The following is a 23,601-nucleotide window of genomic DNA, read 5'->3' on the forward strand; positions in this document are numbered from 1 at the left end:
GTGTCCGAGGTGCACAGTTCAGCCTTCAGTTATCGGGCTCCTCTCCTCTGGAATTATCTTCCAGCCGGGGTCTGGAAGGCAGACACACTCGGTATTTTTAAGAATAGAATTAAAGCTTTCCTTTTTGATAAATCTTATAGTTAGGGCTGACACAGGTGTAGACCAGCTCCTAGTTATGCTGCTAGGCTTAGACTACCGGGGGAACTGGCACCTTGAGCTCCTATCTCCCTCCCTTCCTCTCTCTCTCTCTCTCTCTCTCTCTCTGTGAGATCGTATTACTGCATGTTGCTATCTGTAAATCTCAGTAACAAACCACAGCATCTTTCTGAGCTGTGTTTATGTTTGAGTCGACTTCTGTTAACTTTAAACTGGAACAATCTGATTAAAATGATCTTTGTTTGTTTGTTTGTATCAGGATGATGAGACAGAGACCAGACTCTCCTGGACCCAGCTGTGTGTCCATGAAGAGTGACCGGTCTAAGGGTCGCTTTATTGACTTTAAAGATGGACGTCCTGCTGTTGGAAGGTAAGAATTAAAAATCAAGTTAATGTTATGTCTCTGTTGTTTAAAGACTCATATCTTGGCTCAGAGTTTCATTATATATATCCTGTTGTTTTCTTGTGTAATATGTCCTGTCACAGAGTTCAACAGGAGAGCTCCAACGTTCACAGAGATCAATCAGACCAGCAGAATCCAACAGACCTGGACTTCATCTTTATGGTGTGTTCAACACACTGTTAATTAATACACTACCATTACAATAATTTAATTCTAAGTTATTGTTCTGTTTAGACCAGCTGACCTTCAGACTGACAGATGAACCACATGTTGAGTTCTACCAGTTTATATGAAATATCCAGTGTCTCCTTCTGTTCCAGCTGCTGGAGGAGAACATCTTCACCTTTGTGAAGAACGAGCTGAAGAGAGTCCACAGGGTCCTGAGTCCAGATTACCCAGAATGCTTAGAGAGTCAGAGTGATGATGAAGAGCAGGGGAGAAGCTGTTATGAGGCATTTTTGAAGATCACTCTCCACTTCCTGAGGAGAATGAAGCAGGAGGAGCTGGCTGACTGTCTGCAGAGCAGTAAGAACATTTTAACAGATTTAGTATTTTAGAAAAAGGACAAAGAGGTTTAAAGTTCCAAACTCAGATAGTCATGTCATCTATATCAGGATCTGTTCATTGATTTCAGTTCTTTCTTTATTCAGGAACGTTTGGTGCAGTGTGCCGACAAAAACTCAAATCTAACCTGAAGGAGAAGTTCCAGTGTGTGTTTGAGGGGATTGCTAAAGCAGGAAACCCAACCCTTCTGAACCAGATCTACACAGAGCTCTACATCACAGAGGGAGGGACTGGAGAGGTCAATGATGAACATGAGGTCAGACAGATTGAAACAACATCCAGGAAACCACACAGACCAGAAACAACCATCAGACAAGAAGACATCTTTAAAGCCTCACCTGGAAGAGATGAACCAATCAGAAGAGTGATGACAAAGGGAGTGGCTGGCATCGGGAAAACAGTCTTAACACAGAAGTTCACATTGGACTGGGCTGAAGACAAAGACAACCAGAACATACACTTCACATTACCATTCACTTTTAGAGAGCTGAATGTGCTGAAAGAGAAAAAGTTCAGCTTGGTGGAACTTGTTCATCACTTCTTTCCTGAAACCAAAGAAGCAGGAATCTGCAGGTTTGAAGAGTTCCAGGTAGTGTTCATCTTTGACGGTCTGGATGAGTGTCGACTTCCTCTGGACTTTAAAAACAATGAGACCCTGACTGATGTCACAGAGTCCACCTCAGTGGATGTGCTGCTGACTAACCTCATCAGGGGGAAACTGCTTCCCTCTGCTCACCTCTGGATAACTACAAGACCTGCAGCAGCCAATCAGATCCCTCCTGAGTGTGTTGGCATGGTGACAGAGGTCAGAGGGTTCACTGACCCACAGAAGGAGGAGTACTTCAGGAAGAGGTTCAGAAATGAGGAGCAAGCCAACAGAATCATCTCCCACATCAAGACATCCAGAAGCCTCCACATCATGTGCCACATCCCAGTCTTCTGCTGGATCACTGCTACAGTTCTGGAGGATGTGCTGAAGACCAGAGAGGGAGGAGAGCTGCCCAAGACCCTGACTGAGATGTACATCCACTTCCTGGTGGTTCAGTCCAAACTGAAGAACATCAAGTATGATGGAGGAGCTGAGACAGATCCACACTGGAATGAAAAGAGCAGGAAGATGATTAAGTCTCTGGGAAAACTGGCTTTTGAGCAGCTGCAGAAAGGAAACCTGATCTTCTATGACTCAGACCTGACAGAGTGTGGCATCGATATCAGAGCAGCCTCAGTGTACTCAGGAGTGTTCACACAGATCTTTAAAGAGGAGAGCGGACTGTACCAGGACAAGGTGTTCTGCTTCATCCATCTGAGTGTTCAGGAGTTTCTGGCTGCTCTTCATGTCCATCTGACCTTCATCAACTCTGGAGTCAATCTGATGTCAGAAGATCAAACAACATCCTGGAGGTCTAAATTATTCAGAGGAAAACATGACCCAACACCTTTATATCAGAGTGCTGTGGACCAGGCCTTACAGAGTCCTAATGGACACCTGGACTTGTTCCTCCGCTTCCTCCTCGGTCTTTCTCTAGAGACCAATCAGAATCTCATACGAGGTCTGCTGACAGACACAGGAAGTGGCTCAAAGACCAATCACAAAACAGTCAAGTACATCAAGGAGAAGATCAGTGAGGATCTGTCTGCAGAGAAAAGCATCAATCTGTTCCACTGTCTGAATGAACTGAATGATCGTTCTCTAGTGGAGGAGATCCAACAGTCCCTGAGATCAGGACGTCTCTCTACAGATAAACTGTCTCCTGCTCAGTGGTCAGCTCTGGTCTTCATCTTACTGTCATCAGAAAAAGATCTGGACGTGTTTGACCAGAAGAAATACTCTGCTTCAGAGGAGGCTCTTCTGAGGCTGCTGCCTGTGATCAAAGCTTCAAACAAAGCTCTGTACGTGCTCACATAACTATCCAGGTTAACTGTAGTTCTCTTCATTCAGAAATAACAACTGTAGTTTGTAATTGCTTTCATTTGTGTTCTTCTGAATCCTCTTCAGGCTGAGTGGTTGTAACCTCTCAGAGAGAAGCTGTGAAGCTCTGTCCTCAGTCCTCAGCTCCCAGTCCTCTAGTCTGAGAGAGCTGGACCTGAGCAACAACAACCTGCATGATTCAGGAGTGAAGCTGCTGTGTAGTGGTTTAAAGACTCTACACTGTTCACTGGAAACGCTCAGGTAAGGACTTTTTCATGTGAAAGTTTACCCAATAAGCTTAAATGTACTTAGTTTATTTGATATTTTGATTAACTTACCAAACATATCCTCTTCAGGCTGAGTGTCTGTAACCTCTCAGAGAGAAGCTGTGAAGCTCTGTCCTCAGTCCTCAGCTCCCAGTCCTCTAGTCTGAGAGAGCTGGACCTGAGCAACAACAACCTGCAGGATTCAGGAGTGAAGCTGCTGTCTACTGGCCTAAAGAGTCCACTCTGTAGACTGGACACTCTCAGGTTAGTGTGCAGCTGATCCACATTATTCATCTAAGATCATGTTTTCTTGATGAATCATTTATTAAATGGGTCTTGGTGGTGGTTTAAAGTTTTCCTGTATGTTTCCACATTAAAGCTGTAAAGCTCTGAGCTCGTTCTATAGCTCTCAGTCTTTTAGTCTGAGGAAGCTGGACTGGAATAAAGAAAGTTAAATATGAAGTTCTTTCCCCACCAACAAACAAACCATGGATAATGTTTGGAACATAAAGAACTAAAGAATCTTTATTTCAGATGAAACAGTTCAGAACTGTTTCTACATCACTGCTGATGTCAAAGCAGTCTGTGTGTTTATCTCACGCTCTGTCTTACCTTCACTATTTGTCACCAGAGTAAATATTGATTAGTATCAGATTATGAAGTCTGTTCTGTTCAGCTGCATGGTTGTGTGTGTGTGTGTGTGTGTGTGTGTGTGTGTGTGTGTGTGTGTGTGTGTGTGTGTGTGTGTGTGTGTGTGTGTGTGTGTGTGTGTGTGTGTGTGTGTGTGTGTGTGTGTGTGTGTGTGTGTGTGTGTGTGTGTGTGTGTGTGTGTGTGTGTGTGTGTGTGTGTGTGTGTGTGTGTGTGTGTGTGTGTGTGTTGGTGTTTATATGTGTAAGTGTGTGAGTGTGTGTGTGTGTGTGTGTGTGTGTGTGTGTGTGTGTGTGTGTAAAACAGAGAAGAAAGGACCAATGGATGTTAAGCATATTGTGTTTGTGTGTGTGTGTGTGTGTGTGTGTGTGTAGTCTGTCAGGTTGTCTGATCACAGAAGAAGGTTGTGCGTCTCTGGCCTCAGCTCTAAGCTCCTCCCCCCTGAGACATTTGGACCTGAGCTACAATCATCCAGGAGAACAAGGAGAGAAGCTGCTGTCTGCTGGACTGGAGGATCCACACTGCAGACTGGAGACACTGAGGTACAGACAGACACACAGAAGCTGTCTCACTGTTTCTGAATGATGAACTCTGCTTCTTGTCTGATGCTGGATTTAAATGAAGATGTATGAAATAGATTCTGATCTGGTTTCTTCCTCCAGGTTGGACCATAGTGGACTGCACAGACTGGATCCTGGTCTGAGGAAGTGTGAGTGTGTTTTCATTTCTCTTCATCAGAACACAGCAGCACATGTTGGAGTGTAGAAGAGTAAATGCTCTTGAACAATCAGACAGAGACTATGGCTTGTGAATAGAGGATTTGTTTATTTCTCTCTGAGAAGTTAATAACAATAACTTAGATTTATATAGCGCCTTATATGAAACCCAAGGATGCTTTACAAAGTGTGTGTGTGTGTGTGTGTGTGTGTGTGTGTGTGTGTGTGTGTGTGTGTGTGTGTGTGTGTGTGTGTGTGTGTGTGTGTGTGTGTGTGTGTGTGTGTGTGTGTGTGTGTGTGTGTGTGTGTGTGTGTGTGTGTGTGTGTGTGTGTGTGTGTGTGTGTGTATCAGAACATGATCTTATGACTTGGCTAACTTCAGAGGTTAGATAACTATTGGTTTGTGCCTGCTGCTTTCCAGATTGTGTTTCTGTTATGATTAAACCTTTCAAACTACAACAGGATGAGGGCTGGAAGTAACACAAAGTGATGATAAAAGTGAGGGTGATGGAAACTCAGTTTAAATATGCAATAAAAAATGTAAACTGAAATAAAAGTGATAATCCAGTGAATAGAAAATCACCATTCATCACATCCAACAGAAATGTATATTTTACAACATGCAGTTTTTGTGACATTTCACATTTTGATGTTGGCTGCTGGCCGGCTGCTCGTAGTCGAGCTCGTGGAGCTCATCAACTTTAAAAACAGCAGAAATCATTTTTGATTTGACGTTCATTTTCATAAACATGTAAATATGCAGAGTCTCCAACATCAAGTTCTCTACTCAAAAACATCCAGACGTGAATTCAGTGATGAAATAGAAACAGAATATCTTTAGAGACATAAGCTAGCTCTCCTCCTCGTCTTCTGGCTGTGCAGACAGTAAGGCACACAGCAAAGTCCACGATCACCATAGTACAGGCCAGCAGGAACATCCAACAACAATACACAAGTCAGCTGCAGGCCGCCAGGTGGCCAGGTGAGGTCGGGACGGCGTGGCCTACACCTTAGACAAGCAGAGAAAAACTCACAAGGACTGAGATGTCATCTGTTTCTTTAGATTTTTATCTGTTCATCCAGTCCAGTTAAATTTCAATTAAAACAAAAACATGTATGTTGTAGAGCCTAGATTGATGGAAAAGAAATGGTCTCCATGACTTCAGAAACACAGTTTAAAAGTAGTTAGACAGGACAAAGGGACGTGGCACACTCCTGCTGCCATCACATTGTGTGTGACAGTGAAAGTGGAAATGAGGCTCCTGTTTGTGCTGAATGTGACCTCTGAGGACAGAACAGTTGGAGACAGCAGATGGTTCATAGATTCTTTGTGCTGCACTTTGATTAGTCAGACTTTATTCACTGCATGTGTTTGTTGATTTGGATCTCCATTCTTCCTGGCTGCCATGGTAACTCCATTTGAACTTGATTAGAAGTGGATTATTACATTTCAGTGCTGTCAAACATCATTCAGTGCTGAATATGAACTGTAAGTTTGATTGGCTCTCAGTAAGTAGGGGTGTAACGGTACACAAACATTTCAGTTCGGTACAGTTCTCAGTTTTGAAGCTTCGGTTTGGCACATTTTCACTACAGTAAAGTTTTTTTCTTTATTAGGAATATTTGTAATTTCCCTTTTACACATCGGACTAAGTGCAGCATCGACAGTTCAGACTTGTACACCTGCTCAGGTTACTTTTTAATAACATTTTAAATTAAACATTTAAAAAAAACATAAAATAAATTTATGCCATTGACTACTGGTTGTGTTTCATATCTCATATCAGCATTATTTACACACACATAGAGGGAAGGTGCATATTTGGGAAAGGAAGAACGTTACATTTATAGCGCCTCAGAAATGTTTTTTCCATTGCAATTCCACAATTCATACTCAGTCAATACAAATAAAAGTAGGCATATACTGCGGTGTATTCATGGTCTTACCTTTACTTGTAAACAAAGTCCATTCGCCTATCCTTCTGGACTAAAATATCCGTTTATATAAAAAATCTGCATAGAAGAGGAGCAACCATCAAACCAAGCATAAACTCTTGGTCTTATGAGCCTCACGCAACCTGACGCACGCCCCCTTCAGGTGAGGCAGCTGCCTCACCTCATGCTTTTTCAGTGCGGTTTTATGTCAAATTAGACTAAATATGTTAAAAACATGTGAAATACATTACTTATTCTATGGAAAGTGAGGACGTATAATAGAAGTGTCTACAAACATTACATTGGTGACAAACAGTAAGAAAGCAAAAGGCATACGCTCGACCCAGTTTGTGAGGGATTGCGCAATCTGGGATGAGGCACAACTCGTCGCTTCCTCACCTCGCATCGGAGCCGGCCGGAAATATGCAAATTCAGAGATTTTGATCATGAAAATTATTGAACATTTTTGGAATCGTACAGAAATAACATTTATAACACAGATCAGTAGAAAAATATTAATATTTATTTTATTTAATGATTATTTGTTTTTTACTTTTGATGATGACGAGCCTCACCTGCCTCCCCTGACAGCACGTCTCTGCTGCAGGTTATTCTCCCACACAGACGCGTCTCCCCCTCCCCTTTTGCTCTTAGTTTGAGCGGGATCATCGCTGAAAATGAAAACAAAACTTAAGAGTAAGTCTGTAAAAAGAACTCCATCTCGGTTATATGCAACTGTCCAGACCAACAGGACTCGAGGAACTACTAATCTGCACAGTTTGCACGGTTTATGTTTGAACTTTTTTTACAAGTTATTAACTAAAAGCTGTGTCCCATACCAGCAGCCACAGCCTTCCTCCACCCTGAGCTGTGCTTCTGTTTTGCGGTCCGTGTGGGAACACAGATTAAATCACTTTTGTTCCGCGCGTACTCAGATCAGTCCTGTACTGAAACGGTCCGGTCCGAGTATGTGTACCTTTACACCCCTATCAGTAAGTGTCAGTAAAGTTGTTGATGAATGAACAGATTATAACCTGCAGCTGTGTTGTGTCTCGTTCTCTCCATCAGACGCCTGTGAGCTGGAACTGGACACAAACACAGTGAGCAGAGAACTGAAACTGTCTGACAACAACAGGAAGGTGACACGTGTGATGGAGCTTCAGTCATATCCTGATCATCCAGACAGATTTGATAACTGGTGGTCTCAGCTGCTGTGTAGGACTGGTCTGACTGGTCGCTGTTACTGGGAGGTCGAGTGGAGAGGAGATGTTGATGTATCAGTGAGTTACAGAGGAATCAGAAGGAGAGGAGACATGAATGAATGTGTGTTTGGATTTAATGATCAGTCCTGGAGTCTGTTCTGCTCTGATGAAGGTTACTATGTCTGGCACAATAACAGAAGAACAAAGATCTCCTCCTCTTCCTCCTCCTCCTCCTCCTCCTCCTCCTCCTCCTCCTCTGTCTCTCACAGAGTAGCAGTGTATGTGGACTGTCCTGCTGGCTCTCTGTCCTTCTACAGAGTCTCCTCTGACACACTGATCCACCTCCACACCTTCAACACCACATTCACTGAACCTCTCTATCCTGGGTTTGGGTTCTGTTCTCCTGGTTCTTCAGTGTCTCTGTGTCGTCTGTCGGTCTGAGAAACACTGCTGACTGAAGATCAGCTGACTCTGTTCACTCTGTCCAGCTGGTCTGTTTCATGGTTGGGGGGTGTGATAATGGGGGGTGGGGGTGGTAATGGGGGTTAAATGTTCTACATCACAGAAAAACAATGGACCCCCTTCTTTAATGTCTGTATTGTTCTGATCTCACCAATAAAAAACAAGTGACAATTAAACAGTTAAAGTCCTCCTCCTGCTGTCTTGATATTGGCAGCAGCAGGAGGAGTCATGGCTCCAGATCTGTTACAAATGGTAAACTTGTCTCTCAGGTGTCTTCCCACAGGCCCTGAAAACAGCAGTCATCAAGCCACTACTAGAAAAGAACAATCTAGACAATAATGAATAATTACAGGCCTATATCAAATCTTCCTCTGTTAGGTCAAATGATAGACAAAGCTGTGTTTCAGAAGTTAAATAACTTCTTGATATTGAAAGACTGTTTGGATGTCTTCCAGTCAGGTTTTGGACCAAACCGCAGCACTGAGACAGCTCTGGTTAAAGTGTTTCATGACATCTGTTTAAACACAGACAGAACCTCAGTCTAAGTTCTTCTTGGGTAACACTTTATATGAAGGTCCTTGAAATAAGCTGTTATTACCGTCAAATCTGCTGTATAAGACACACTTTAAACCCTCAGGCATCAGTTTAATTTACTGCCCTCTTCAGTCATTAAGGACAAAAATCTGCTATAAAAATAGAACAGATTACTTTTTTTTCTGCATAAATCTCTTAAACAACTTCCGCCCTGCTCAAAACTACCAAACATTCAATCATTTTGAGGATTTTAAGCCTTTAGATGCCAATTTCATTACTTGATCACTGTTGTTATTTATGTGAAAAAAAAAGTTATTTTCCATATAACAAATATTTGGTAGCCGTGGGATTTTTTTAGAATCAGTCTTGGATATGTCAAAGATTATACAAAATATTGACTTTGATGCATTGTTAGTTTTTGTGTAGCATCAGATTTAAAATGTACTACCCTCTTGAGTCAATAAGGACAAAAATGTTCACTTCCAAAAACTGCTATAAAAATAGTACAGATTAATTTTTTTTCTGTTTTTTGGGTTAAATCTTTTGATCAACTTCAGTCCTGATCAAAATGATCAAATATTGAATAATTATCAGGATATAAACCCTTTAATTGACAGTTTGATTACATGATGATAATATTTTTAATGAAAAAACACATAAAAAAAGTTATTTTCCATATAACAAATGTTTGGTGTCTGGGGGATTTTTTTAAATCAGTCTTTGTTTTGTTAAAATCTAATATATTAAAATTAATAAATTTAAAATTTAAATATTTATATGCTTTTATTTACTTTGTGTTTAAAGGTTAATCAGCTTTATTATTACTTATCAGGTTATCTCTGTTGTCAGCCTTTATTTAAAGTTTGTATTGAACACTGGAGAGAAGCACTGAGCAGGTCAGGAAATCAGGTACCCTTTGTGAGCCAGGTGTGTAAACCTGCTGAGTGGCTCTAACTGACAGACAGGAGTGTCAGCGGTGTGTGTGAGAGCAGGAGTGAGGTGAGAGGCTGAGACACTTTCAGGATGAATTCAATGAAAGGAAGACAGCAGAGATACCTTTGGTAAGTGTGCTGTGTTCTTTGGTAATTATCTGTTCAGAATGTTTGAATGGTGACATGTATTTAATGTAGGCTGTTTATTTCATAGTGATGCACTCTGCATTCTGGTTTTATAGTGTAGTGTTCACAGGAAACAATTACATTAGAAGGGTAAATAATAATTAACACTGAACACATTTAACTGGTTTGTTTAAATTGTAAACAAAAGATAAAGAACTGAATAGATACTAAAATTCAGATTCATTTAATGGTTATATTAACTTAAATTCTGATTTGTGTTGTTTGGTGTTAAAATGAGAAAAAGGAAGGTAAGGATGCTAAAAGATGCATGGTTAACATTGTATAAGTGGAAAACTGCTTCCCCAGATTACTTTACAATTATAATATGAATGTATATGGGAAGAATTTTGTTCATAGATATTTTCCTTGCTTTTCAGAACCACACACAATAAACAGTTGTAACCTCGCTGCATTAAAGTCTCCTCTTTGAACTCTTTTACTATCGTGGCCTAACCCAAACCAATGTGTTCAGTCTTTTAGAATAAGGGTCTGCTTGGAGGTGAAATATTGATAAATGAAAGCAGTTACTTTTATTGAAATAAGCAAAGTTTTAAGATTGATGACGAGTCAGGTTACCGTGGGAATTGGATAGCGCCAAGACCAATCGAAGAATCATTTTCCTCTTAGCTGAAAATGTATAAAAAGCAGTGAAGCAGCAAAAAGGAAGCCAAAGAGAGAAATGATAACAGAACAAATACACACACCATTGAAGTGTTTTTTACCATATACCATTTAGTTACACACACTGAAGGCTATAATGCATCTCTATCGTTTCTTCTAACAATATGTTGAGTAAATCCAGAATGCCAGATGACATCCACAGGTGTTATCATTCAGTTTGTGATTTTCTTTATTTTGTATTCTGACTGCAGGATTCTTATTAAGGCTTACAGGTTTTCAGTGAAATCGACATCGACCTGACCTGACTGTGGCCGAGGGATAGCAGGGGACAGGATTTACTTTATTGTCTCACAAAGTCAGAAATTTGTCTTCAGCTCTTCACCCGTGCTGCAGCAATAAAAAAAAACATCAACATCATCCTTCACATCAAACATAAAACGATAACATTATTAAGTATATAAATACTTTGGGTTCTTAGCACGAGGCAGCCCGGGTCACTACAGAGCAGCGCCACCGTTGGAAACCGGTTAATTGTTTTATGATTGCATCTGGAGAGAGAAGATGAGCATTTGTGAAACAATGGGCGTTTTATAATATAGAGTGAACACAAAATATTAATACAAATATTTTACAAAATAGAAGAAACAAAGAAATGCATCCAAATAAAGTTAAGTACCTGTTCTCGGGCAAAGCCTCCTGTGAAGCATCTGACAACGACCGAAGAAATCGGCTCTTTGACTATTGTTGAGAAACAAAAAAAACCAAAAGAAAAACAAAGACTGCTTAGTAAAAACAAGATCTGCACAACAAGAAGCTCATAGAAAGTGTAGAAAACAGCAAAATACAAAAGCAAATATTAATCATTTTTTTGCAGATTTTGTGAGAACATTTTGGCAACCAAGGTGTCCAGAGGTTAAATAGAAAAGACTAATGCAATCAAATCAACTTTGTTACTAGTTTGTCACATATCCAAGACTCTAATCATCATTCAACTAATAACCTTGCATTTAAAGGGTTACAATTCAGAAAATAATTGAATGTTTTGAGCAAGTCGAAAGTTGTTTAACTTTAACTACACTGTAAAAAAAAAGTTACACCATAACTACTCTATAAAATTGAGGCAACAGATTGCACGCAATATTATTAATTTAATCTAACTATGTTAAAAGTTGAGTTAATATTACTCAAATCAGACCCTTTAGAATTACTTGTTTAAATTGAGTAGATTCAAATAAAGCACAAAAATAAATTAACCAAATTTAAACAAAAAGATTAAGTAGATATCAATAAGAGAAATGTCTAAATTAGTGAAAGGTACTGATATAAATAATTAAATTTGATATATAAATGATATAAAATTGAGTAATACTAATCTTTATATTCAGTGCATTTTTTTTTATTTTCCTTAATAAAATTAATTAAAATGTAAATATAATAATTTCTTGGCAAATTCGCGTTATGACCTACATTTTAGTGTGAGATTAGAATTAGTCGATCAGAAAATACAGAATAAATATTACTTAAGTAAGATACAATGACATTTAATGCTTGACGAAAGTAACACTTTTTATCAGACTTTATTAAAGGTACAGCATTTCAAGCAGCCTTTAACATACAGAAGATGATGCCAACAAAAGATGTGCATCCAACAAAAACACACTCTACAGTTTCATATCTCCTCATTCTTTTTTAGAGGGATGTTGAGTTGAGCAAATTAAACATGTAAAACAGAAGATGACTCCTGGCCCTCTAGTTTCATCTTCTGGATGATATCTTGAAAGATGTGTGCGAAGAGCATTCAAAGTTTTAAAGGAGCATGGACAATCATGAACAAGACAAGGTACCGGATTTCCAATTTCAAATGTCCTGTGCTGTAGTCTGTAATGGGTCAGAAGATCACCCCTTGTCGTCGCTATGAAGCCACAGATTTTACACCGCCATCTCATCTGGAGACACCTAGAAGATAATACAGAAAAATTTGAATTAGAGATGTGCCTTTGCTCTTATTTGAATATAAAAACATCACCCTCTCAATTACATGTGTACTATAGCTTGTATTGAAGGGCTAGTAAAAGTTATAATTAGATTTTCAGAGTTCTTCTGGAAGTGTTCTCTTTGTCTCTTTAGTTCTATTCTAAACATGAATTCTGGATGAAATGTAGAAATTCTTGTCCTAATGCTCATAATATACCCAATGAGTTTGATGAAAAACGTTGCATCTCATTTTAAATTAGAATTAGGATAAGACTTCTTTAGTCTTAACCATCAATGTTGCATTTTACTCAAATGTATTTATATTTTTCTACTGCGTTACGCTGTAATAAATGATTCCTTAGTCATGTATATTTTACTTAATATATCTGATAAAATGTATTAAATAAAAATGCGTCCTTGATTTTGTGGCAATTGTTTAAGTAACTTTCATACAAAAATGTTTGAGATAGTATCTGCTGATTTTGGTTACATTAAATATAAGGAAGACGGATTTGTAAAAAAAAAAAAAAAAGTTACATTTTTACATTGAATAAAATCAACAGATATTTTTTATCACAACTAGCAAAGGCAGAGAGAGAAAGAACCCAGTTCAGCCTATGAAAAGTGTTTGCACTTTAAAACTAAACTTCCACGAGTGAATATATATTCTTCATGTAGTGGGTTAACCTCCTAGGATTACTTTATCCTGCATGTTTCATGTATGACAAAAGTATAGTTTTTAACAACATTCACAAATTCACTTTGAATTACCTTATCAACGTATCTAAAAAATAAGTAAGTAGCTCTAATTATTAAGTAGTTAATGCATAGTTAAAAAAAAAAAAGTAAGACATCTTTGCATAATCAATAATAGAATGAACACAGAGGGAAACTGTAAAAATGTAGTGTAGCCTGCTAATGACAGCTCGGTGTCAGCAAGCAGCGAGTGAGGAAATACTGTAAATTAGAGAGGATTAAATAAAGAGGAGCAATTTATGCTTTTCAGCACATGAAAAAAAGGAATGCGTGAGAGCTTGCACGAGTATCACAGACACAGTCACAGTCAATGTGTGATTTAGCAGCTCTGGGCTAACAGCTCTCGGTCGTGATAAATTTTGTGTTTTTTAATGGAGCGTGGTCGTCAGTTCACGAAACTCAAATCTGTCATGATCGGCTGTGCTGAAAAATTACGGTTCAAGACACTGTCGTTGCATTGCCAATTTCTCTCCTCGCATTTTTCAACACGTTATCGTACCTTTACCTGCTGAATGAGAAAACTATGACCATGTTGTTTACATCCCTCCCCGCGCGAGCGATTCCTCTTTCCTCTTCAGTAACTTTCAAAATAAAGCTTGTGGTTTTCTCAGTGTAACTACTCGTGATATCTTTCTGATATCGTTGCGTAATACCATCACACTATAGCCTAACATAACATGCATAATTTACCTTTCCGCCGCTACTGTGTCTCTGTCTCTCTGTATTACTTTGCTTGCTAATTTTGTTTTGTAACGTAGCATACACCCACAAGTCATAAACATTACAGTATAAAATAACTCTCCTTACCTTTGTCAACCAAATTAAATCAATGAGTTAAATGGAGGAAAAGGGGCACCAGTCATCCGCACTTTCTTTATGTCTTGTGACCAGATGAGAGCCTGCTGAATTCAAAAGAAGAAAAAAGGCGCAAAATAACAGGAAGTGCTTTTCAATTAAAAACTGACTAATTCTATTGAGTTGGATTCACTCTTGATTTAGAATGACATAAACATAAAGATTATATTTAATGTAACCAAAATAAGCAGATACTATCTCAAACATTTTTGTATGAAAGTTACTTAAACAATTGCCACAAAATCAAGGACGCATTTATATTTAATACATTTGATCAGATATATTAAGTAAAATGTACATGACTACAGAATCATTTATTACAGCGTAACGCAGCAGAAAAATATAAATACATTTGAGGAGGGCACAAGGGTTATGTCTTTGAGAAGGTGTGTCTTTCATAAAAAACCCATTTTACGATATAGAAGTGTGCGACGGAGGATGAGGGCCACGTTAAATTATTATTATTTTTTTAATTTTGAGATTAAACTCGTAAATTTACGTTAATAAAATCGTACATTTACGAGATTAAAGTTGTAAATTTACGAGAATAAAACAAAAAACATTTGTTTTTAACGTGTTTAAGATTCAAACAAATATCTGAAAATTGACAGCAAGAAAACAAGGGCTGAAATATTGATAAAATAAAAACACATTTGGTACCACTTTTAGTTTTATTTTAAGTCAGAGATGTTACTTTGTGGTGTATCCAGGAATTAAACGGTATTGGAATATATCTTTGCTGCCTCGTATCCGTTTATCAATGTTTTTCATTTTTGGCTGTAAACATTCTAATTTAACTGACTTTGTCAGGGAAGTGTACAGAGTTTTGAGTTCTTCATGCTTATCGCCGCCACAGTGGCGAGCAGTATCCTGCCTCCTGACGAGCTTCTTCTACAGCATATGGAGCTCAGTGTAAGTTCAGACAGGAAGACTGGTTATATTCTTTCACTCATTCATTCATCCTTTCACTTTAACCTAAACCACTCCCCCTACTACGTCCTCTGTCTCCTTTCTCTGGTGATCAGCTGTTATGGGCGTTTTCTTCAAGTGATCAATCCGATGCTAACCAGGTATCTAGGATTTCTGCTAACTGCTTAATGCCCCTCAACCTGTACCAGCAACTCTACGTCTAACAGCATCACAGTTTTAATAAGAGTGGCAAGTGAAAACTGTAGGTGACGGTTCTATCAAGTCAAATCACTATGCTGTAGATAGGATCAGAAACCGATGATCAATCAAAGTACAGTTTCATTTAGGAGCTACGATTTAAATTCCAGCAGTTGTTGCAACAGTTACATAAAGTTTCAATGCTAAGCCGATCATCATATTTTCTCAGGGATGTAGACATCCCTAGGTTTTGGGGGGGAACTTCACTTCCAGATAGTCAGGGCAGACTACAATCTAAGCATTTAATGCAAAGCGGATATTTGAAACATGACCAGATAAGTCTTCCGTAAAATGTAATTCTGCCGTCAGTGAATTCCTTCACGGTTACCGTATGGCCTGCTTATTGTACCCCGGCATTCATTCCAGGTAAATAACACCCAGTGATGAACTCAGCTTCGGTCATGAGTCGGTATAAGACCAATTCATTTATATGCTTTTAAACATCATCCAACTTGATCATACATACGGGCAAGTGTCAAGGTTGAGACTTACAGTTTAATGCAGCTTGTACTACATCATTGCTTCATCTCCAATGTGGTTACATTAATGTGCACGATCATCGTGTATGGCTGTAAGATTTTGCAGCAATTGCTTTCATGCATGTCCCATGGTAAGTGCTTCGGAAAATAATTTTCTGTCCTATGCTGTCTCGATCAGGAAATCCTTGTCAGCATCAGTTGATTTATCCACAAAGGTCAATCAGAGCCATGTCATGCTGGCCACATGCCGGGTCAAACGGCCCCCAGACAGGCCAAGACACGACCACAACTTAAGTCATGACGGGCACTCGTCAGGTCACGGATCCTAGACAAGCCGAGGCATATGACATCATTCAGGGCATTCATTTAGTATAGGCGCTGCACAACGGCAGTGGGTCAAGGCATCACGTCCTCTTCTCTCAACAACTCGGGCGATGGTCTACCCTGCCTCAAGTCCTTTATTTTCCAGATATCAGTACGAGTTTGGGAAACCAAAGATCCCTTAAACCCTAACTACTGGTAAGAAATTCATATAACTGGTGGTGGTGAGTATTATGGTCATTCTAATAGGTGACTGGTCCCTTAAACCTTAACTGCAGATAGTGTCCATGTTTGATGACCAGTCCAGCCTGTCGTCCAACTGCAGCCCCAGGTACCCGTAGGTCTTGACCACCTCCACGTTGACCCCCCCGATGGAAACAGGTTGTAGATGTGGCTTGTTCCTTTGGAAGTCCACCACCATTTCCTTGGTCTTGGAGGTGTTCAGCTGCCGATGGTTCGACCTGCACCACGTCACAAAGTCCCCTACCAGGCTCCTGTACTCCTCCTCCTGTCCATCCCTGACACAACCAACCATCACAGTGTCATCCGAGTATTTCTGCATGTGGCAGAGCTCGGAGTTATACTGGAAGTCAGAGGTATACAGGGTGAACAAGACAGGAGAGAGCACGGTCCCCTGTGGTGCTCCGATGCTGCTGACCACAGTGTCAGATGTGCAGTGTATTAAGATTGCTGTACTGTCATATTCTGCAAAGCACTTTGTGCATCTGTCTTGAAAAGTGCCCTACAATTAAAGTATTATTATTATATTATTATAGATATCTCAGGATTCATTTCCATTCCCGCTTAGAACAAAATGACTTTGAGTGTATCTGAGATTAAAGGGGGTGCAGCTACAGTGATCGGCAACAGCAAAGGAAAAGTAGTGTAGGTGTTATGAGTCCATCATGTGGTCCCAGCTGAACAGACAGGTCATGAGCACCTGTCATGACCATCCCATCATGGATGTAGTGAACACGATCTGAGTCACTGTTGTCATTTGTAAGTTTTGATTACTTTAAAAAAAAAATGTTATTAATGTTTTAACTCGTTTTTTTTTTTGAGTCCATTCAATTGAGGGTGCAGACGTTTAAAACGAGGGTGCAAAAGTTTGCATTGCACCCTTATTTTAAATGTATGAACCGGGCCTGCTCATATCGTATCATACCATGTCATGGCGTGGATTTTAAGGACATTTGGAGCAGTCTCTAATTATTTTCAATAAAACAGTAGGGAACACATGTTGTATTTAGCATCACTAAAAAGTCTCAAAGAAGAAACAAGTGAAACAATAAACTGGTCGGCCATTTTTGAACAATGAGAAAACAGGCAAGTCATGTTTTTATGTCTCTTTACATTTTTATTTTCCACTTCCCCCCTCCTTCATCAAAGTATTAACACATACACATTTAATCATTCTGTTTACTGAACACTCCTAAACACAACCACTAGAGGGCAGCTCGATCTCTTCAATAACATCAGCAGCTCTTTCTGTTTGCATGCAGTCTGATGTATGCAGAGTATGTTTGTGTTGTTGAGCATATGCACAGGCACAAAGTATTTACTCTGAACTCTTTGGCACTGATCATATCTTTACTGTTCATTATGAGTCCGGGATCTGACTTTAATTACACCCAGTGAATAATGTATCTCTTTAAAAACCAAGAAAACCACAAAGTAATCTTTAAAAGTTTGATTCAGCCCCCTGGAGAAATAGAAGTTCACGATGTGTTTGTGTGCTTCTTTTTTTTAATTCCTCCTTCTGTGTCCTCTCATACTCCGACATCAGACATATATGCATGTGATCATGTGTGTGTGTGTGTGTGTGTGTGTGTGTGTGTGTGTGTGTGTGTGTGTGTGTGTGTGTGTGTGTGTGTGTGTGTGTGTGTGTGTGTGTGTCTCCTGAAGATACTGAGACATCAGCGATCATCACAAAGCCTCGACCTGATCTCACCTTTAGCATAGAGACAAACTTCAGTCAGAGGAGTTCAACCTGCCTCTCAGCAGTGTGATGTAACTTTAAGGCGTTAAATTTAAATCCCTCTAATCATTTTTCTTTGTGCGTATTCGCTGTGAAGATTGTACTCAAAAATAAAATGATGGATAAGGAAAGAGATGTCAATGCATGAAAAGCGGTTTGACAGATGAAATACGATCAGAACATGATGATGATTAGAAGCAGCTTGAAACTAAACTAATCTGTTACTGATGCTCTAAGTTGTCATGAAATGTAAAGAATAGATTTTTAAAAAGTCTTTTGAAGAGCAGAGAAAAAGAAACAGAAAGGTCCTCTGGAGTTGCCTCACATAAAAAAGGATAGGATAGGATAATACTTTATTGATCCCCAGAGGCGAAATTCGGGCGTTACAGCAGCACAGACAAGAAAGCTCAAATACACATTAAACAGAATAGATAAGATAAATAAAAATAAAAATAAAAAATAAAAACAGGGGGTATATACAGTACAAAAATGAATGTTGAAGTTAACTGGGGGGAATTGAGAATTGAAACAGTATTTGAAGAGAATGACAAGATAAAGTGACGAGTGATGATTAAAGTGACTTGGTATGAGAAAGTGTCAAATTAAGAAAAAGAGACAAAACACAGAGTTTTCACAGTCTTACATTTCTGTTCCAGCTGTGAAATGTGTCCTCTAAACCAAACACAGCCTCAGCCATAAAAACAGAACTTGTAATAACAAAGAACAATATTCAAATCACTCAAAAATGATGCAATTATTTCAACTGAAGATCAACTTTTGACCAAGACAGCAGCGTGTGCACAAAGCAAGGCCACCGTCCATATTTGATGAACCATAAAACTTCAAATAAAAGCCCATCCCAATTTAAGGTCTTGTTCCCGTTACTAGCCTTGTGTTGCTGCACATTTTGACAGATGAAGGCAGGTCTCAGTTAGAGATATGCAGGGTGGAGAGACACACAGTACACTTAAATATTCTTTCTGGCTGTACAAATTGTTAGAAAGTGGAATTGGAGGAAAAACCTACGACGTCACAAAATCAAAAAACGTTTAAAAAATGTGAAAATGTATAGATAGTTTACTATCGTAAAAAAAACCTACATTTAGAGTTTTTTGTACTTAACTTCTTCCACTTTATACTTCTAATACATCCCTACACTTTTTTTTTGGGGGGGGGGGTTCTGGTAGTTCTTATTACACTTCCAAGCTGATTAAAAACTGTCTGATTATTTGATGATTTGTTTTTTTAAATATTAGGTCAGAGAGTAATGTAGTTTAATTTCACTTCTCCTTTCATGTATTTATTGTTAATGCTGCTCCGCTGCCCCCCAGTGGCTCTATGAGGAAGTGACCAAACTATAGAAATACTGTATTTGCTAAGTTATTCAATGACAGAAAAATAGAACAGGTTCAAAAGTATTGTTTTATTACACAAAATGTTAAACACGGTAGAATTATGATTAAAAAATGCCTATAAAAATCAACATTGATATGAAATATCAACTTTAAATCTGCTAAAACTAGGAAAAAAACATTTTAGATATTATTGAATAAAACAAGAAGATGAGAAAACAAATATTTTTGTCTTGAAATTTTAAATAAAATTGCAATTTCTCACAAATATTTATGTGTGCATACATTTAATTCAGCATTTTCTGACCAGCTTTGCAGGTTTCACTGTAACTTGTGTAACAGGGTTAATAACAGCATTGTGGCAAATGTTTGACAAGTGCTCGTCTGTGTGTTTTAAGATGTTGTTCCTCTTAAAATGAGGCATGAGCAGTCTTGTTTAACGGAGCGGAGAGTCTGCATGTGGTCATTCAGCCCCATTCTGCACCTTACGGCAGTTACAGATCATGAGAAGGTAAAACAAGTCACAACATTTAAATTATTCAGAATGAAATAAGAGCTCTGGTCCCTTACTTAAATAAAGATTATGTTTAAAAAAATCTTAAAAATTAATAAAAAGGCACATTAAGAGGTATGTTACATACAGTACAAGCTTCCTTTGTAGAAAAATGACTTTTTAAGCCCTGATCAACGATTAACATATGTTTGAATTTGGATAAGTGATAATAACACACTGTCAGAGAGAAGTATAGCTTGTTGTTGTTTGCATCATTTTAAGTCATGTTTAAATCTTTAAAGGAGGCATGTGTGACATTTTAAATAAATAAAGCAGAAATCAAGTATAACCTCTGAAAATGTGTCTCTGAGTCATGACTGTCTACAATGAGTGAGAAGCTCGAGTCCCGCCTGCTGTGCTGTTGTCTGAGTCATGGACAGGACGGCCTTGTGTATAAAAGCTGTTTTAGTCCAGGACTAGAGAAAAGAAGAATAACAGACTCACTGATTATTTGGATGTCACGTAAGTCTTTAGATCTCGCTCATTCTGTGTCAATTTATGTGCAATATGAAGCTACAAGCTAACCACAGGGTGCTAACATTAGCATGCTAACACAACAATGCAGCACACAGGTGATTTCAGCTCCAGCAAAGGACAATTTTGTCCGCTGCTTGCGCTTAATGGTGTTTAATTATTGTGCGTTCTAATTCATAACTCCTTTGTGTGAACGTGAGTGGAGAGGAGTTGGAGGTGTGTCTCTGGAGGAGAGCGGAGGCTTCAGAATAGAGGAGGTGTGGCCAAACAGAAGTTTGTTTTGGTTTCATGCTGGAGCTCAAGGGCGACATCTACTGGATCAAAAAGTCGCACATTCTTCCTTTCAGGGTTTAATTCTAAATTATTTTCAGCAAAGAATGTATTTTTTTTTATAATCCATATTTTTATTTCTTTTTCAAAACACTCGTCCACCACTTATACAACATAAATCTACAAACTCATCACATAAGACAATGTACACTACAACATACAATAATAGACAATAGACAATAAGGTGGTTGTTCATTTACAGAAAATTCAATCATATAACCTACTTTCCAAGTATTGTCTTATAAAGTTCCAGGGTCCTTCATCTCCACGGTCAAACTCAGAGAGACAATAAATCCATGAATTCTTTTAACCAATTGTCAATGTTAAAGCAATTTGGTTTACTTATTTTCCAATTCATCATAATAATACGCTTCACTGACAGAAAGGCTAGTGTGATGATTCGTTGTGTGAGCGTTGACTGTATGTTTCTTACTCTAATGCCAAGAAGGCAGACTAGAGGACAGGGGGGTATTTTTACTTTCACAATAAAAGTCAATCTTGAGATAACCTCATTCCAAAAACAGTGCCACAAGTGGATCAGTGTTCCTGCCTCACCACAGCCATGCCAGCACATATGTGAGAGGGAATTATCTTTAATCTGGTTGGTGTGATGTAAGTCCTATGTAAAATTTTAATTTGAATAATTTTATATCTTACACATTTAGATAAGGCTGTTGTGTTTGGTCAGGGACATGCTCAAGTCTCTCTCCCATTGGTGTTTGATGGAGGAGAAGCTGTCCAAGGAGGCAGCACAGACTGAATGAAAAGATGAGCAACACGACAGCTTCCCAAAAGTGAAGCCAAATTATTTGGAGGTCCCCCTACTGACTGCTGGCAGTGTGGGTCGAAAGCTCCGCCTCCTCCATGTGAACAGATGGGACAAACTATTAAACCAAAATACATCAAACATGGTTTCTGTCTTTAAAGTTTGTTCTTATCGTGCTCATTTATGTCCACGTGTTCACTTTTCTGAGAGGTTTAGTTTTATGTATTTTTTCATGATGATATGAAAAAGGGTATCGCCCCATATTGACAAATGAGGCTCCTGCAGCACTGAGTGCAACGGATCATCAGAGTAGAGGAGTAACAGTGTGAGGAAATGTAACAAAAACTAACACCAGAGACCTTGAACTTCCCATAACCCTGAGTGTCTGTTTCAAACTGACACTAGAATCTGTTCTGCTGTGGGACCGAACCCACCTGCAGGCCTTTACCCCCGATCCCCACATACTCCGTGCACGCCATTGTTTTGCCCCGCCCCACTGGATCTGTTTCTGGAACGTGAGCGCAGCGGAGAGCGGCCATGAGGAGTACACAGGAGAACTACAAGATCACGCGAGACAATGCAAACAATAAATTGATTTGTCTTTTGACGTAATGTTGATAAAGTGATGAAAAATACGATCGTGAGTCCGTCAATTGTGTTTTATTTTGAAATTGATCCTATGCGTTTCCTTGTCCGACTTCCTGTCCGGGTTGTCATATTCTGTCCAGCTTAACGCGGGCCTGCAGCGTACTCAATCAAAAATAGACTCTAGACGCGTATTTGAAGCGGAGCAGAGCACAGTGGCTCTGGTTGCACGCTTTGGAGACGGACCGCGGCGCTCGCTGTGGAAACACAACGATTGACTGGAGTCGCAGCGAACTACGAAGTGCTGGGCGCCGACGGAACACGGCGCGCACGGCGTAAGTGGAAATTGGGGGTTAGCGTTTTATCAGAAAGTTAAATGTGGGTTCTGGTTAGCACGACTGGTCTTCAACCTTCCTAAAAGAGCACATGTCACTCCGCTGTTCATCTCCTTACACCGGCTCCCAGTTACTGCTCGCATCAAATTTAAAACTCTGCTGCTCGCTTACAAAACAGACACAGAAACGTCTCCTCCTTACTTTAACTCTCTGATCCAGGTCTACACTCCCCCCCCCTCTACGCTCTGCCAATGAAAGGCGTCTGATCCAACCTTCACAACAGGGTCCTAAGTCTCTGACGAGACTCTTCTCCTCTGTCGCCCCCCGGTGGTGGAATGAACTTCCAAACTCCATGTGATCTGCAGAGTCCCTCTGCACCTTTAAGAAAAAGCTAAAGACCCAGCTCTTTCATGAATACCTACTAACTTAATGATGATGGTCTCCATATTATTGATGATGATGATGGTAATGACGATGGTTTTTGTTTGATAACGATGACTTATAAGATGGTTTCTATACTGATTAGAGCTCTCAAGAACTGCCCTCAATGTTGTGCTTTGCCTCTGGTCACTTCCTGTCAGCACCTGTGTGTCCAATCAGACTCAAAGCTGATCGTTTGCTCTTACTGACATTGTTCCCTTTTTTCTAGATCCTTGCTTGTGTTGTTCTTACTCTCTGATGTACGTCGCTTTGGATAAAAGAGTCTGCTCAGTGAATTGTAGAGTCACTTACTTTGCATTTCAGAAACTGATATGGACGCCATTGATGTTTGCCTGGACGGACAGTTTCTGGTGGTCTGAAAAAAATGGAACCCTTCATTTGATCTACTATGTCTCTGTGATGGCAAGAGCCACAAAGGGGTAATATCACTCAGGTTATTAGTTGTTCACCAGCACATGTTTATTTAGCAGTCAACAATACAAACAGCTTACAAACTTAGTTTGATTTATTATGAGCTTATTTCTTCATTTAGTCTTTCATTGTTTAGATCAGGGATGTCAAACATACGGCCCGCGTGCCGTATCCGGCTCGACAGCAGGTTTCATACGGCCCGCGAGACGTTTTGGGAAGAAGGGGGAAATGTATAAAAACATATTTTGAGATTTTTTATAAATTAAATATTTGTAATACTTATTTCCCC

At 39.3% G+C, this 23,601-nt stretch overlaps 3 protein-coding genes across 6 annotated transcripts in view; 2 read left to right on the forward strand and 1 right to left on the reverse strand.

Moving 5' to 3' along the window:
- The window catches only part of LOC136181104 (NLR family CARD domain-containing protein 3-like), a 724,139-nt gene that overhangs the window by 234,316 nt on the left and 466,222 nt on the right, over positions 1-23,601 (reverse strand). The window lies entirely within an intron of this gene.
- Positions 1-23,601, forward strand: part of LOC136181112 (protein NLRC3-like) — a 693,514-nt gene that overhangs the window by 96,684 nt on the left and 573,229 nt on the right. The window lies entirely within an intron of this gene.
- On the forward strand, positions 505-10,320 carry LOC136181075 (protein NLRC3-like). Its single transcript, XM_065961303.1, has 7 exons — positions 505-526; positions 1,210-3,013; positions 3,120-3,293; positions 3,389-3,568; positions 4,322-4,489; positions 4,610-4,656; positions 7,667-10,320. Exons 1-7 carry the CDS (start codon positions 505-507, stop codon positions 8,239-8,241), a joined length of 2,970 nt encoding a protein of 989 aa, XP_065817375.1. The 3' UTR covers positions 8,242-10,320.

The sequence above is a fragment of the Labrus bergylta genome, chromosome 2 (assembly GCF_963930695.1).
Source record: "Labrus bergylta chromosome 2, fLabBer1.1, whole genome shotgun sequence".
In the NCBI taxonomy this organism is placed as follows: Eukaryota; Metazoa; Chordata; class Actinopteri; order Labriformes; family Labridae; genus Labrus; species Labrus bergylta.

Coding starts and splice junctions, on each gene's coding strand:
- LOC136181075 (XM_065961303.1), top strand. CDS start 505: ATGGACGTCCTGCTGTTGGAAG. Junction 3,014..3,119: donor AAAGCTTCAAACAAAGCTCT/GTACGTGCTCAC, acceptor AATCCTCTTCAG/GCTGAGTGGTTGTAACCTCT. Junction 4,490..4,609: donor TGCAGACTGGAGACACTGAG/GTACAGACAGAC, acceptor TTCTTCCTCCAG/GTTGGACCATAGTGGACTGC.